The 15111-nt window shown below is 62.3% G+C and overlaps 3 protein-coding genes across 5 annotated transcripts; 2 read left to right on the top strand and 1 right to left on the bottom strand.

Annotated features, from left to right (window-relative positions):
• Window positions 1–33: 33 nt before the first annotated feature.
• RNF41 (ring finger protein 41) lies at window positions 34–8450 on the bottom strand. Of its 3 annotated transcripts, none has more exons than XM_072358118.1 (7): window positions 8379–8450; window positions 7564–7723; window positions 3658–3770; window positions 2660–2931; window positions 1823–1958; window positions 1623–1726; window positions 34–1227 (listed from the first exon to the last, which is right to left on the bottom strand). In XM_072358118.1, exons 3-7 carry the CDS (start codon window positions 3745–3747, stop codon window positions 876–878), a joined length of 954 nt encoding a protein of 317 aa, XP_072214219.1. In that variant the 5' UTR covers window positions 3748–3770; window positions 7564–7723; window positions 8379–8450; the 3' UTR covers window positions 34–875. The 3 variants fall into 3 exon arrangements, with proteins under 3 accessions (XP_072214219.1, XP_072214217.1, XP_072214218.1); XM_072358116.1 differs by having other exon boundaries at window positions 8304–8423; XM_072358117.1 differs by lacking the exon at window positions 8379–8450 and adding an exon at window positions 7831–8080.
• Window positions 8451–8541: 91 nt separating this feature from the next.
• NABP2 (nucleic acid binding protein 2) lies at window positions 8542–10913 on the top strand. Its single transcript, XM_072358119.1, is given in 8 exon segments — window positions 8542–8618; window positions 8978–9072; window positions 9176–9314; window positions 10047–10118; window positions 10211–10286; window positions 10557–10628; window positions 10631–10690; window positions 10693–10913. Coding segments are annotated over 7 exon segments (603 nt in total). The 5' UTR covers window positions 8542–8618; window positions 8978–8993; the 3' UTR covers window positions 10798–10913.
• Window positions 10914–11932: 1019 nt separating this feature from the next.
• SLC39A5 (solute carrier family 39 member 5) lies at window positions 11933–15111 on the top strand. Its single transcript, XM_072357899.1, has 11 exons — window positions 11933–11943; window positions 12108–12491; window positions 12774–12927; window positions 12998–13172; window positions 13440–13609; window positions 13714–13848; window positions 13928–13988; window positions 14072–14242; window positions 14470–14550; window positions 14635–14825; window positions 14911–15111. The coding sequence occupies exons 1-11, from the start codon at window positions 11933–11935 to the stop codon at window positions 15049–15051; spliced, it is 1674 nt and encodes a 557-aa protein (XP_072214000.1). The 3' UTR covers window positions 15052–15111.

The raw sequence follows: 15111 nt of genomic DNA, 5'->3' as shown, positions 1-15111 counted from the left end.
CACGGACCCCTCCTCGAGCAGCCACAGCTCCGCTACAGAAACCAGAACAGCCTTTTATTGATCGCTGAACGCCCCCCCCCAGGGGGGGAGACCCGGAACCGCATCGTACAGACAGCCGGAAATTGGGGGGGAGGGGGGGGTCGTAAAAAAACCAACGTAACGAATGAGAATAAATTAAAGTCCCATAGGGTGAATTGGGGGGGGGCTGGGGGGTAATGAAGCCATCAGTGGCACTTCAAAATCAAATGGGGGGGGTGGGGGGGGGGGGAGGGAAGAATGGAAGGGGGGGGGGAAGGCTGAGTAGTACAAAATAATACAGAACCACGACCACGAGTGGCTGCAGAGGAACAGCAGTGGGGCAGAGGGGGCAGCTGTTGCCCCCCAGGGCGTTGCCAGACCCCCTGCCTGCTACCCCCCACCCCCCCATTGGCTCCCACGGGTGCCCAGCTCTGCCTATAGAGTTAAATGGGGAGAGGGAGGCCAGGCCTGACCCCCAGGGACAGACACAGGCAAGCATAGGGCAGAGAGCACAGAGAAGGGAGGCAGCCAGGGGGGCTGCAGGCACAGCGTGAGCATCCGTGGGGCTGGAAGTCCATAGGGCTGCAGGCCAGCAGAACCCGGGGTGCAGCTGTGCCTCCTCTGCCCCTCTGAAGACACCAAGTGGGGATACGGAGCTGCAGAGGGCAAATGGGGGGGGGGGGATGGGGTGGATGCAGTTATAAGGGGAGGTGAGGGGGGGGACATGGAATCGTTTCATCCAGGTGTGAGGGAGCAGCACCCGGCAAGAGCTGTGAGCAGAGCCCGGCCGTCGGCAGCATCCACCCCAGGCCTCGGCCCCGTCCTCAGCACAAAGCATCGCTTCTTCCAACGTCCATTTATATTTCCTCCACTCCGTGTGCAAAGATCATCACCAGCCCCGGCTCCAGCACCATGTCCTCACCCATGTGCTGGTTCTCACAGGCCATCACCACCACGGCCTGTTTGCCTGGGATACGTTTGGCCACGTAGTTCTCGTAGTAACGTCGGTTCATCTGACGGGTCTCCAACGTGGCCAGGCCTTGAGGCCAGTTCCTCTCGTGGGCGTTCTCAATCAGCTCGTTGATGATGGATGTGGGGCAGCCACTCTCCACTAGGGAGCGTTTGATCACGGCTTGCAGCACCGCGTCCGGCGTGGAGATCATCCCACCCCATCTCGTCACACGGGCGGGTTGCAGGGAGTTCACCCACCTGGGGACAGACACGGGGGTGATTCAGTGCCCACCCAACACTGGGAGCTGCAGCTCCTCCCCCCTCTTTTCTAACCCACCTTTGTTAAGCACAACCCCCCCCCCCCCTCCCTCCTAAAGGAGGAACAGAACCCGGTTCAGCTTCCTCCTGCCTTTCTCATGAGCAGGAAGGAATGTGGCAGCTTCCTGCTCCCGGACAGGACGCAGGTGGAGGAATCACAAAGGTCAGGATCCGTTGTGCAACCCTCTCTTATGTGCCACTCCCCAGCACAAACAGCCCACAAACAGGAAGGCACCACAAAGCATTTCCTTCTCCAGCAGCACCTTCAGCCCCTCTCAATGCTGTTTGCATCCCAGCTCTGCTCCCCCCCCCCCCAGCTCCCAGCCAGCACTCACTCCAGGATCTCGTTGTACTCAATGGTCTCCTCCAGGTTCTGCAGGTTGGGGTTGACGCTGCGGATAGCACGCATGTAGGCCTTCAGCAGCTGAATGTCACGTTTCTAGGAGAGGATGAACACAAAGGGGGGGCTGTGACAGGCAGCAGCACCATAGCAGGACATCCAGGACATCCCAGCATGTGCCATTTGCCACCCTACCTGCTCTGCCAGCTGATGTTTGTGTTCTGCTGAGGTCTTCTCCAGCTCAGCGATCCTGGTCTGCTGCTGCTGCACCACTGACCTTAAATGTTTGATGCAGTTGTGGTTCGGCAGCTCGTCTTTGGGCATTTCCAAGCTGTGGAGCAACGTGAAAAGGTGGAGACCCCACGTTATGGAAAGCTGCAGAGGTTTAAGGTCATAAACTATATCCAGAACAAATCCAGTGTTGGTGGACTCAAGGACAGGGCCAGGAAACACTGCAGCCCCCCAAAAGGTTGAAGAAGGGAAGGCTATGGGAAGAAACCACCACGGGGTCTTTCCTCCCCTAAAGCAGACAAGGTCAGGCAGCACACAGAGCTGACCCAGGAGATCTGATGGTCCCTGAGCCAGCATTGCTGCCTGGCTGGGCGCTTACAGCACCTGAGTGGGCAGAGTATTGGCACTAAGTGCACAGCTGCCACGGCCAGAGCTGCCACCCACTGCTCCTGGCTCTGGGTGACGTTCAGGAGGAAGCAGAGCTCACACTGGAGCTCATCCCAGGCTGGAATGGCATTGGGAAGATGGATGAAGGCACCTGCTTTCAGCAGCTGACACCCAAAGCCCAGCAGCAAGCTGCTGAAGGGCCAAAGGTTGGGAAACGAGTTGAAAAGGAAACGGGTCGAACACAAAACCCTTCTGCAGCACTGCAGCCTTCACAACCCCGCTGTGCGCCCCTAAAGCAAAGGGGTGTAGAGAGCAGCCCCAGTGCCCCCATCCTGAGCCCATAGCCCTCACTCTGCCCATCCCTACACAGAGCATAGAGGAGGAGACTGCAGCCCCTAAGGCATCCATGCTCACCCGCATCCCTGCTCGCAGGTCACGGGGCGCTTGGGGTTGTGCTCGCAGTCGTTGAGGTGAGACATCAGGTTGTCCAGTCGCACTACAGCCGTGCAGCCGAACACAGCATTGTCACAAGTGATCTGCAGCTTGGAGAGCATATTGCGCATAATGCGCGGCACGGGGCGGAGGTGGGCAACCGTCACCACGCTGCGGTCCACGGGGCAGGTCTGCTGCTGGGAGAACCACTGGGTGATGCAGGCATTGCAGAAGGCGTGCTCACAGTGAGGAGCCTGCAGGGAGAGGAGAGGAGGGCTGAGTTACTCGGAGCTTGGGTGGCAAAGAGAAGCAGCTTTGGTGATCCGGGTGGTTATTAAGTAAAGGAATTGATTGGCTCCATCCGATTTAAGTCACGTTTCAGTTTCAAGCTGCTCAGTGTGGCTACAGCTAAATGCTGGTGGGGGAACCTGAGGAGCAGAGAATGGACAGGACTCAGGCTGATGCCAACCCCACTCAGGCAGCACCATGCTGGCACCCAGTGGGGGCTGCTAAAGCACAGAGCAGCCTGCTGGCATCAGGGCTGTGGGTCACTTGAGCTGTGCTGCACCTGTGGAACTGGGTAGGGCTCCAGCATGAAGCCAAGCAGCAGCTCCACAGCAAGGAGGGCTGCAGGGAAGCAGAAAGGGTGAGCTGAGCACAAAGCTGGGACCAAGGGACACATTTTAGCACAGCTCTTTCCACCTCTGCCTTGGGGGCATGGCCACAGTATGCAGCTACAAGGAGCTTCAGGGCTGGATGGAGTTGATATGCAAAAGCCACCCAGACACAAGGAAACCCCTCCTCCACCTTTATTCCTCCTTGCTGAACCCAGGACAACCCCAAATCCAGTACTTGAGCTCCTTCCCACTGCAGATTTCAGCCACCAGTGCTGCTTCCTTACCAGGAAAACTGGGAACCCACTGAGCTCACCTCCTGCCCTGCTGCCCATCGCCTCCCCCAGTCTGCAACTGGAAACCTACCTGAACAGGCTCCTCCAGGACCCCGCTGCAGATGGGGCATATAAGGTCTTCATCAACATCCCCCTGAAAGCGAGCTACATCATACCCCATTGCTCATCACCGATGCCAGAAACCTGGGGACAGAAAAAGACACCAAGTCAGGAGCAGCAACACGCAGCTGTGGGGAGAAGCCCTATTTGTGTGCACTGGGAGCTGCTCCTCCATTCTGCTCTCCCACACGTTGTTATGAATCCTGCTGCACTTCTCCTGCTTGCTGTTTTTCTTCCCTTTTGCTCTGTTTGCAGGGTGGAGGGAAAGGCAGCAAAGAGCCCACAGGGATTGAGGGCAGCCCTGCAAGCCGGGGTGGGTTTTCAGGTGCTGTGCCCCCTCAGCAGGAGCCCAGAGCTCACCAACACCTGCAGCTCCGTGCCAGGAGGCAGCACAAAAGGCTCCTTTGATGGAGGAGGGGTGGGGGAAGTCCCTGTGTTGGAGTTTGCAATGCAGATAACACCGTGAGGATGTTGGGAGAGCCCATCCCGAGCAGCTCACATCAGGTCCTCCCCTCACCTTTGGACAGGTGCTCCTCTCCTCGGCTGGGAAGGGGCCCCCCATTTCCTTCTCACCTCTTTAGGAGCCACTCATGCTGCAAATCCCAGCACCTCCAGTACATTTAGGTTGGGTTAGAACCCACAGGAAGGGCAGACATGAGGCATAGAGGGCCCAGCACAGCAGCTCCTTTGGGGCACAGCACCAACTTGGCTCTCATCACCCTCCACCTCCAAACCTCTGATGTGCAGCACCAACAGGCAGCAGGGAAAGGCCTGGCACCCGCTCAGCAGTGAGAGGAGCAGAGGGCTCAACACAAGCCCTGACATCCAGCCATGCCAGCTGCCAAACAGCACAGCACCACAACCTCCCCCAGCAGCAGCGTAGCACCAGCGTGAGCCCAACAGCCTCAGGATTCCCCTCATGCCTCACAGCCCAGCTGCTTTTCCTCCTGCCAGAGATCAGCTGCAGGGCTTTGCAGTGAGGCTTGCTCAGCTCCTGTTGCAGTGGAGGAGGGTTGAAAGCATCTGTGATGCCTGAGCGAGGAGCTGGAAACCCAACCTCCTCCTGGCGCACCCTGAGCTGCATGCAGGACACCAGATATACTCACACCTGCAGGATGGCCCTAAGGAGGTATTGGGTGGCTGATGAGAAACTCCTCAGCACCCACCCATCAAGGTGGAGATCCTCATGGCTCCCCAGGGAGGACAGAAGGGGCTGCATCAGTGCCTGGGACAGCTCGCAAGAAACCTGTTCTGTGCTCTTAAGAATCTCTTCCTGATTTGATCAGCTTCGTGAGCCAAAAGAAACACGATTAGAACCAGAAAGCAAAGGGGAGGAGGGAGGAAAAACAACACATGGATGCAAGAGGGGCTGTTCTGCAGCAGCTGGAGCCCAGCACGGAGCCAGGACCACAGCGGTCCTCCTGTGGGCTCGCACTGTGTGTGTTCTGGGGCACTGTGTGCTCTGTGGCACCCAGCTTTTGTTGTCACAGTTCCCTGCTGTGAGCAAATACGGAGCATCTCCTCCTGGGGGCTGCAGGGTTCCGAGGCCGACTTGTTGCTGCTGCTGGAGGGCTTCCAAAGGGAAACAAAATGGGACCTGGGGGCTTAAAGGAGTCACAGTTTGGCAGCAGCTGCCTCACAGCCCCCAGATGAGCACCCACGAGGTGGATTCTGTGCCCGGCTCAAGGCAGGAGGCAGCCCCTCTGTGCTGGAGATCCATAAGAGCAGCACTGAACCCAAGCACGTGGCACAGCCCAGAGCTGCCTGACATCCCTCTGCGTGTCCTGGCTGCCCCACATTTGGGTCCTTCAGACCCACAGCGACGTGAGGGGCAGCCCCAGGACCAACCACAGCACAGTTCTGACCCACCCTTTGCATCACCCTGTGCTGTGTTTGCATTCAGCTCGCCAGCACGCAGGGTGAGTCCGTGTGGTGCTGTGGCTTTCCCAGGAATTCCTGCACGGATCCGATGCCGACCGCAACCAAATTGAAGCTGGATGGATTTATGGCACTAACGAGCATCTTGGTTCTCACTTCCTAATCCTTCACAGGGTTACCACCCACTTGAACATCACCGCTGAGCTCAAGGCCTTGTTTTTAAACAACGGTCACAGCATTAATTCATTCCTTCCCCAAACCGGGCTCAGAAATCCGATGGGTTGAGCATGTTCAGTGTGGGCCCAAAATCACTCTATTGCACCCCAAAACCACTGTCACCCCCCAACCTCAATTCACATCCAAAGAGCAGCTTTTAAACCCCACATCTACCTGCCTCAGTTTCGTATGGAGGGATGCACAACCAGACCGAGATCTCAACTGGAAGCTCTGCCCTTCCTGCTGCAGCTTATGGTGTCCCTTTCCCACCCTTCCTGCCCCTCTGGGAACCCAGGCATGAGCTGAGCAAGGTGTTGAGCAGCAGGCTCTGAGCTCCAAGGGCTGCTGGAGCCCCATCCACCCAGCACAGCCTGCTCTCCAGCGCCAACACTGAGCTCTGACACACTCTACAAACTGCAGAGTGCTGAGGAATGCAGCACAGCTCGCTGCCACAGCCCCCGGGGCCGGGCCAAAAGGGTTCCCTGGGAATGCCAAGGGCAGGAATGCAACCCTGCTGTGCTTACAGTGATGGGCTCCAAGCAGGACACAAACCAAGCTGCAACCGCGCAGCTCTACCACACGTTCTATTTTCCAGCCTGTTCCTATGGTGCCAAGGAACCAAGAGACAGAAAGCTTAAAATGAAACCAAAGAGCTTCACGCCTTCGTTTGGATAACAGGGCTGCGTTTATAGCTGCTGAACAACCCCATCCTCACAGCACAACAGCGAGGATCCCATCCAACAAGCAGCGGTTCCTGTTTTCCACCACCAGGAGCCCACACAGGCAGCGGGTTGGCCCAGCACCAAGCCGACAGATCAGGGCAAAGCAGGAGGGATCCAAGCAGCCCCACTCCTCCACTTCCACCTCCAGCTCCTTGCAAAGCTCTGCTCTGCCTGCAGCAATCCCCGCCAGCTTTTGGGATGCTTTGCCAAAGCACCACGTCTTGCCTGCAGCTTTTGGTTAAATAGCAAAGTTCTTTCCTCACGGATCGAAGTGAATTTGGCTTTTTTTGAAAGAGCTCTGGAAATTCCAGCAGCTGCTTTTTCTCATTCCAGAACAGCAATTGAAAGCAGGGATGCAGAAATCAAGCAGGGGCAGTTCTGCAATCAGGTTTGGCAGGACTCTGAAAGCGGCGACTCTCTGAAACTTAAGGAACATTTTGCTCTTTCCCCCCCCACAGACATGAATTCACAACAAAGGTCCTTTAACAGCATCAGACTAAAACTGTGTTCTCTGCAGTGCCCAGACCTCAGCCCTGCAGTCTGACATCCCCAAACAGCAATCTGCATAACTCTGCCAGGGCAGAAGCTGAGCAGCTGCAGGAACAGCCGTGCTGCCAGCTGCAAAGGGACCCTCACAGGCATCCAGTTTGCACATGGATGGACACATGGAGAGCCCGAGGAGCAAAACTGCAGCTCACAAGATCCCCCCCAGTGCTCATCCAGTTCCAACCCCCTGTTGTGAGCAGGGTCACCAACCAGCTGCCCAGAGCCACATCCAGCCTGGCCTTGAATGCCTGCAGGGATGGGGCATCCACAACATCCTTGGGCAACCTGTTCCAGTGTGTCACCAACCCTCTGGGTGAAAAAACTTCCTAAGATCCAACCTAAACCTGCTTTGTCTCACTTTCAAACCATTCCTCCTACCCTCCCAAACAGCCATTCCCCCTCCTGTTTATATACTATCTTAAGGTAATACACGGCCACCAAGAGGTCTCCCCGCAGCCTTCTCTTCTCCAAGCTAAACCAGCCCAGTTCCTCACCAAAGCTTTGGGCTGCTTTACCTTCCGCAGCAGAATTCCTCCCTGGGCAATGTGGAAGCAGTGCAGGTTTTGGCTCACTCTTTCCAAGGAGGTTCCCGCAGTGGCCCATCTTTCCCCCTTCCTCCTCTCACAGCCCAGACATCGCTCTTCAAAGGGCCCTGAAGCCGCTGCCAACGTTGAGCTGGGAGATAAAACAGGGAGGGGAAATGAGCAGAGGGAAAGGCGCTGGGTGAGGCCGTGTCCCATTAGATAGAGAGGAAACCCCACCGGGCTCCCTCCGTACATTACCGGCTATGGAGAGCCCGGCTGCCGCCCGGTGAATCCTCAGCGTTATGCAACCACGCTAAAAATAGGCTTAAAATAGGCTGCTTTCAATGCCGTTTCCGACATAAAGCCAGGCGTTCCTCGCAGAGCCGCGGGGAAACGGAACCGGGGACGGGGGGACCCAACCGGGGACGGGGGGACCCAACCGGGGACGGGCCCCCCCCGGTGCCGGGCAGCCCCACGTCGTGTTGCGGCGGGGCCCTATAAACGACCCATCTCCCCCCCCGGAGCCCGGCGGCCCGTTGTGCTGAACGCCCCCCCCCCAACGCCACCGACCGCCGCTCCGTCAGCCCCGAGGGGACCCCCGGGCACCGGGAGCGGCCCCACAAGGCCGCGGGGCCCACCCCGCCGGGCCTCAACGCCTGGAGCTCCGCCCCGACCCGCTCCCTGGTCCCCCCCCCTGCCCCCCCCCCGACCCGCATCAGACCCGGCCTCACCTCCTGCCCCCGCCCGGCCCCGACGCGCTGCTACGCGACCCCCGCCCCGCCGGAAGTTGCCGCCCCGCCGCGTACCGGAAGCGGCGCTCTGAGCGCGGAGGAGGCGGAACTCGATGGTCGCGCTCGGAATGAGCGCGGGGGCTGGGCGGGGTGAAGGCGGGACAAAGCAAAGAGCCCCGCCCATTGGTCCCGCCTACCCGGCGTCGCTATTGGCCGAAGGCTTGGAACGTTCGCAGCGCGCTGCACGCTGATTGGCTGCGAGTCGCGGCGGCGGGGTCACTTCCGGGAATGCCCGCGGCGGCGGCGCTCCGGCAGGTCAGCGGGAGGGGGGGGGGCAGCGCGGGGTGGCGGGGCGGAGCGAGAGCGCCCCCTGGCGGTGGGGGGGGGGGGAGGGGCGGCGGAGGGGCCGGTACCGCCACCCCCGGAACCGGGCCTGGCCACAGCGCTGACCCCGCCGGTGTTACCGGCCGTGTGATCCCGGTGCCCCCTCGGTGTTCCGGTCCCCCCCCCCCCAACAGCCCCATCATCCCGGTGCCCCCCATGGCCCCCAATCCCCCCCCCACACTTCGGTATCCCCCCCCCCCCCCCATCCCGGTGTCCCCCCAGCGCTCCCCCCCCCCATCCCTGATATCCCGGTTCCCCTTCATCCCCCCCCCCCCCCCCCATCCCGGCAGGGCCCCCCCCGGCACCATGAGCACCGAGACCTTCGTGAAGGACATTAAACCGGGGCTGAAGAACCTCAACCTCATCTTCATCGTCCTGGAGACGGGTGGGTGTCCCACAACCCCCCCCCCAAGACCCCCACCCCCTTCCCCCCCCCCCCCTCGGACCCCCTCCCAGCCTTGACCCTGTTCCCCCCCCCCCCATATAAGGCCGTGTGACCAAGACAAAGGACGGCCACGAGGTGAGGACGTGTAAAGTGGCCGACAAGACGGGCAGCATCAACATCTCCGTGTGGGACGACGTGGGGAACCTCATCCAACCCGGGGACATCATCCGCCTCACCAAGGGGTACAGCACCATGTATATGTAGAGCCCGGAAATAGGGGGCCCCACAACTATTGGTACCCTTCATCTATAGGACCCCATAACTATGATAGGGACCCCTTATATATAGGACCCCATAACTATGAGAACTGGATATTCATTTAGATCGTACCATTTTCATCTATAGGACCTCATAACTATGAGACCCTGCACCATTGGTTCCTACTTTATCTATAGGACCCCTAACTATGAGACCCTGTATTGTCTAGGACCCTAGTTGGACCCTTTATATGGACCCCATTAACTATGAGGACCCTGCACCACTGGTTCCCTTCATCTATAGGACCCCCATAACTATGAGACCCTGTATCTGTTGGGACCCTTTATATATAGGGTCCCATAAATATGAGATCCTGCACCTATTGGGGCCCTATACCTGTAGGACCCCATAACTATGAGACCCTGCACCCACTGGATCCCTTCATCTTATAGGACCCCATAACTATGAGACCCCCTGCAACCCATTGGTTCCCTTCATCTATAGGACCCCATAACTATGAGACCCTACACCCATTGGGACCCTATAACCTGTAGGACCCCATAACTATGAGACCCTGCACCCATTGGGGGCCCTTATACCTGTAGGACCCCATAACTATGAGACCCTGCACCCATTGGGACCCCTATACCCGTAGGACCCTATAACTGTGGGATCCCCCCCACCCCACTGACAGCCCCCATCCCTGCACCCCACAGCTACGCCTCCGTCTTCAAGGGCTGCCTGACGCTGTACACGGGGCGCGGAGGGGACCTGCAGAAGATTGGCGAGTATGGAGGCTGGGGGGGGGGCCGGGGGGGGGGGGGTCAGGGGCTTGGGGGGGGGGGGGTCAGGGTCCCACTGCCCCCCCACACACACACAGGTTCTGCATGGTGTACTCTGAGGTGCCCAACTTCAGCGAGCCCAACCCCGAATACGTGGCACAGCAAAGCAAAGGGGTGAGTGGGGTGTTGGGGGATGGGGGGGGGGGGAGAATAAATAGGGGGGGGGGGTGTTTGGGGACATAAATATGGGGGTGTTGTTGTTGGGGGGGTTAAATTGAGAGGGGTGGGAATAAAACCCACGGGGATTGGATGGGGATTTTGGGGAGTGGACGGGGATATCTGGGAGGAATGGGGGCTTCATGGAGGGATTGGATGGGAGGGGGGGGGGGGCATTTGGGGTGGATGATGTTGTGCCCCAACTCCACTTCTGTCTGTCCCCCACAGACCCCAAATGAGAACGCAACCACAGCCGCCCCGCAGAGCACCCCAGCCCCCCCCCCCACCAAGCCACAGCCGCAGCCCCCGACAGCCAGAATGGAAACGGGCTGAGCCCGGGGGGTCCCACACACCCCCCCCAGCGCCCCCCCCTCACCCCCCCAGCGGCCGCATCACCCGCAGCCAACCTGGGCACCCCCCCGGCCCCGTCAGCAACGGCAAAGAGACACGGAGAAGCAGCAAGAGATAACAGGTCCGGACTGCCCTGGGGGGGGGTCTCAGCCCCCAGCTCCATATGGGGACAAGGACGCCCCTCCCCCCCCCCAGCCCACAGCCTGGGGAACCCCCCCCCCCCTTATGCTGAGTCCTGGGCAGGAGGGGCTGAGCCACATGGCAGCCCTGGGATCCGGGGGGGGGGGGCACAGCCCCATGTTCCCCAGCCACCCCCCACCCGCAGCCTTTTGGGGGTGTCAATAAAGGTGGAGCTCCCCCCACGTCTCTCCTGCTCTGTTCCCACTGACCTGTGTGTTATGGGGGGGGGTCTGTGTCCCCCCGCAGCCGTTGGACCCTCCCCCTGCGGCCCCTCCCGGGGTTGGGTTTGCACAGGTGACCCTTGCCCCCCCTTCCCCCCCCCCCCCCCCGGGTTGGGGCACAGCAGACGGCTCGGCTGCAGCTTGGGGACGGGGGTGGTCAGCTCTGCACCCCCCGACCCCCCCAGGCAGCACATTGCATTCCCCCCCCCCCTCCCCTCGCCTCCAGGTGAGCACTGTGGGGGGGGGGGGGGGGGGGGCGGGGGGGTAATGCAAAGGATTCACACACAGGATGGAACCATTGGTTGACCCCGGGGACCACGTGCCCCGTGATGGGGGGGGGGGGGGATTGGCTCAGTTTGGGGGGGCATATGGGGGATCCCACACTGCAGGGGGGCGAGCGGGGGGAGTTTGTGCTGCCCCCAGCCCCACTGCATTGACCCACCTGGAAGAGATGTGGGGACCCCCATAGCACCTCACTGTACCCCCCCATCCCCTGTTCATGGGCTGGGGCTCCTGGACCCAGAGGGGGGGGCTGCTCTTTGCATCCATCAGGGGAGGGGGGGGGGGCTGCGGCCATGGGGTGTTTTGGGGTGGGGGTGCGTGTGGCCCCCCCCGTTATCTCCTGGCACGGTGAAACATTAACAGCCGACACAAAGCCTGTCCCGGTTGCAAAACCTCCGTCAAGGACGAGCCGCACCGCGTGTCCCCCCCCAGCGCCGTCCCCACGGGGGGCGCAGTGTGTCCCCCCCCCCCCCCCCAAAGCCCCGGACCGGACGCGTGGCCTTGGGTCGGGATCCTGACGCCCTCTATTGCTTCGCAGCCGTCCGACGGGACGGACGGACAGACGGACGGATGGCAGCGGGGTGCGTACGTGGGGAGCGCGGGGAAACTGAGGCACGGGGGGTGTGGGGGGGGGAATCCAAAGCCAAGGGGGAAACTGAAGCATCGGGGAGGGGGTGGGAGCCGCGACCGTGGGCGCCCCGACGGCCCCACGCTGACGCCGATCTCCCCCCTCCCCGCCCCCCAGCTCGGCCTTCGGGACCCCGCGCCCCCCCGGGCTTCTGCTGCTGTGTGCGTGGCTGCTGCCCCTGCTGGGGGGCGCGGGGGTTCGGGGGGAAGCGGAACCGTCGGCGCTGCCCGAAGACGCCGCGCAGGAGCACGGCTATTACCTGCAGCAGCTCTTCGGGCTGTACGGAGCCAACGGGACGCTGCCGTCGGCGGGGTTAGCGCGGCTGCTGGGCAGCCTGGGGCTCGGCAGGGTGCAGGTGGTCCGCATCCAACACGAGGAGATGGGCCACGGCCACGTCAGCCACCTCGACCTCCTGGAGGTGCAGGAGGAACGACACCGGCACCGGCACCCGGCCTGGGAGCACGGCAGCGGGGAGGCTGCCATGGACCGCCCCCCCCCCAGGTGCCCCCCCGGGACCCCCTCCCCAGGTGCTCCCCCGGGTACCCCCCAGGTACCCCCCCCCGAACGCCCCTTCCCATGTACCCACCCCCCAGGTGCTCCATTCACGCCCCTCTCTCGTCCCTCCCCTGGCCCCTCCCCTTGATATCCCCCCACCCCAGGTAGAGGTAACCCCCCCCCGGTGTCCCTCACACAGATACCCCCCCCCCCACGCTCTTATCCTCCCCTCACCCTGCGCCCCGTTCCCCCCCCCCCCCAACACTCACCCCACTCCCACCCCCACAGCCCCGCACCCACCTGGACGGAGCCCCCCAGCCCCAAGACCACTCCTGGGGACCACAGTGCCCCCCACCCCCCCCGGATGGACCCCTCCAGCTTGGGGCTGCTGGGCCGAGTGCTGGGCTTGGACCACTCCGGATATGACCACGCACATGACTCCGTGAGTGGGGCTGGGGGCTGCAAAGCCCACATGGAGCCCCCCCCCAGCCCTGAGCATCCCCCACCCGCAGTGCCTCAACGTGACGCAGCTGCTGCTGAACTTCGGGTTGGATGCAGCCTCGCAGCTCACCCCGCAGCAGTTCACCTTGCTCTGCCCGGCGCTGCTCTATCAGATCGACAGCCGGGTCTGCATCCGCCACCGAGACGAGGTGACATCGTCCCCAACAGGGGGGGCCCTGTGGCCAGGTAACCCCAACCCACGCTCTACTTTGGGTCCCAAGTTGTCCCATCCCACAGTCCCTCCATCCCCATCCGTGAGCGTCCTTATCTATGATTCCTCATCATGGTCCCATCCATCACCCTTCCCATTCCCGACCCCATCCCCCAGCCCCCATCTTCCTGTCCCTTCACCCCCATCCCGTTCTCCTCCACCCCCACGGTCCCATCCCATTCCCGGTCCCAAAGTCCCCCCTCCTCACCCCACTCCCCCTCCTCACCCCCATCCCCACGCAGCGCTGGGTTGGGCTCTGTTGGCCGTCGCCTTCATCAGCGTCCCTTCGGCCGTGGCTGTGGCCGTGGTGCCGCTGCTGAGCCTCGGGCAGCTCCACGCTCTGCTCTCCTTCCTGGTGGCGCTGGCGGTGGGGACGCTCTGTGGGGACGCTCTGCTGCACCTCTGGCCCCACGTAGGTACCTCCACGACGTTGGGATGGGGAGGCGCGGAGCACGGCGCAGCTCTGACCCCCCCCCCACCATCACCATCACCCCCCTCCCCTTCAACTCCATGCAGGCGCAGGGGCAGCACCAGGAGCCGGCGGCGGTTCTGCGGGCGGTGCTGCAGGGTCTGTCTGTGCTGGGGGGCATCTACGGGCTGCTGCTCTTGGAGCTGCTGTTGGGGACGCTGCGCCGTCGCCGTGTCACCACGGTGGGGAACCGCAGGCACCGGGAGGGCGCGGGGGCACGGCTGAGTCCCGCTGTACCCAACGCCTCTGCTCTCCTCCCAGCACCGGCCCCACGGAGAGACCCCCGAGGCGGCCGCGGGGGTCCCGGCCACGCTGCAAGGTGGTAAGACTCCCCCCCCATATCCCCCCTTCCAGCACCAGCAGTGCCGACCCCGTCACCCATTGCTCGCCCCTCTGTACCCACAGGAGCTGAGCTGCGCTGTCTGACGGCCCCGGAGGTGGAGATGGAACCCAAGGGTCCCCCCCACGGACACTCCCACGGCCCCGCGTTGCCCCCCAGCCCCGCGGCCGCTGATCTGGTGTGGATGGTGGTGCTGGGGGACGGCATCCACAACCTGACCGACGGGCTGGCCATCGGTGGGCACCGGGGGGGGGGGTTGGGGGTGATGGGGGGGCACGAGGGGATGTGGACACACCGGGACGGGAGGGGGTGGGATGGGAGGTACAAGAAGGCAAAGGGATGGGTGAACAGGGGTGGGGGTGTAAAACACACAGGGGTGGATGGATGGGCGCAGGGGGACACGAGGGTCCCATCCCCATCACCCTCCCCATTCCCGACCCGGTGCCCTCTCCTCCTCCTGCAGGCGTTGCTTTCTCCCAGAGCCTCCCCATCGGGCTCAGCACCGCGCTGGCTGTTCTGTGCCACGAGCTGCCCCACGAGCTGGGTAGGAACTCACCCCCCCCCCACCCCCAGAACCCCCCCCAACCCCCAGACCCCCCATCCCACCCCCCCCGTCCTCTCCCTGCAGGTGACCTGGCGGTGCTGTTGCAGTCAGGCACGGCCCCCCGCGCCCTCCTGCTGCTCAATGTGCTCTCAGCTCTGCTCTCCTGCGTGGGGGCGGCCGTGGGGGCGGCCGTGGGGCAGAAAGCGGCACATCTCACCCCATGGATCCTCACCGCCACCTCTGGCACCTTCCTCTACGTGGCTTTGGCTGACATGGTAAGGGCTGGTAGGGCTGGAGGAGGAAGGGGGGGGGGATGACAACATGCTTTGACCCCACTGAGCCCCCCTTGCTCTGCCCCAGCTCCCCGAGGTGCTGCGGGGTCCCGGCGGGGGCACGTGGGGCCGCTTTGTGCTGCAGAACGTGGGCTTCCTGCTGGGCAGCGGCATCATGCTGGGCATCGCGTTGGCCGAAGGCCACCTCAGTGCATGGCTGCAGCCCTGAGGAGGAGACCCCCGAGTGCCATCTCCCCTCCCCCTCAACCCCGATGGCCACAGAGACCCC

The sequence above is a fragment of the Excalfactoria chinensis genome, chromosome 28 (assembly GCF_039878825.1).
Source record: "Excalfactoria chinensis isolate bCotChi1 chromosome 28, bCotChi1.hap2, whole genome shotgun sequence".
In the NCBI taxonomy this organism is placed as follows: Eukaryota; Metazoa; Chordata; class Aves; order Galliformes; family Phasianidae; genus Excalfactoria; species Excalfactoria chinensis.
The sequence above is the reverse complement of the archived record's forward strand: the minus strand, read 5'-3'. Positions and strand labels throughout refer to the sequence as shown.

What these genes read in the sequence shown, in the direction of transcription:
- RNF41 (XM_072358118.1), bottom strand. Translation starts at nt 3,747, where the DNA reads ATGGGGTATGATGTAGCTCGCTTTCAGGGGGATGTTGATGAAGACCTT. An exon ending in ACCTGCGAGCAGGGATGCGG is followed by an intron (nt 1,959 to 2,659) that starts GTGAGCATGGAT and finishes GTTGCTCCACAG; the next exon opens with CTTGGAAATGCCCAAAGACG. An exon ending in AACATCAGCTGGCAGAGCAG is followed by an intron (nt 1,727 to 1,822) that starts GTAGGGTGGCAA and finishes ATCCTCTCCTAG; the next exon opens with AAACGTGACATTCAGCTGCT.
- SLC39A5 (XM_072357899.1), top strand. An exon ending in ATGGACCGCCCCCCCCCCAG is followed by an intron (nt 12,492 to 12,773) that starts GTGCCCCCCCGG and finishes CCACCCCCACAG; the next exon opens with CCCCGCACCCACCTGGACGG. An exon ending in ATGACCACGCACATGACTCC is followed by an intron (nt 12,928 to 12,997) that starts GTGAGTGGGGCT and finishes CCCCACCCGCAG; the next exon opens with TGCCTCAACGTGACGCAGCT.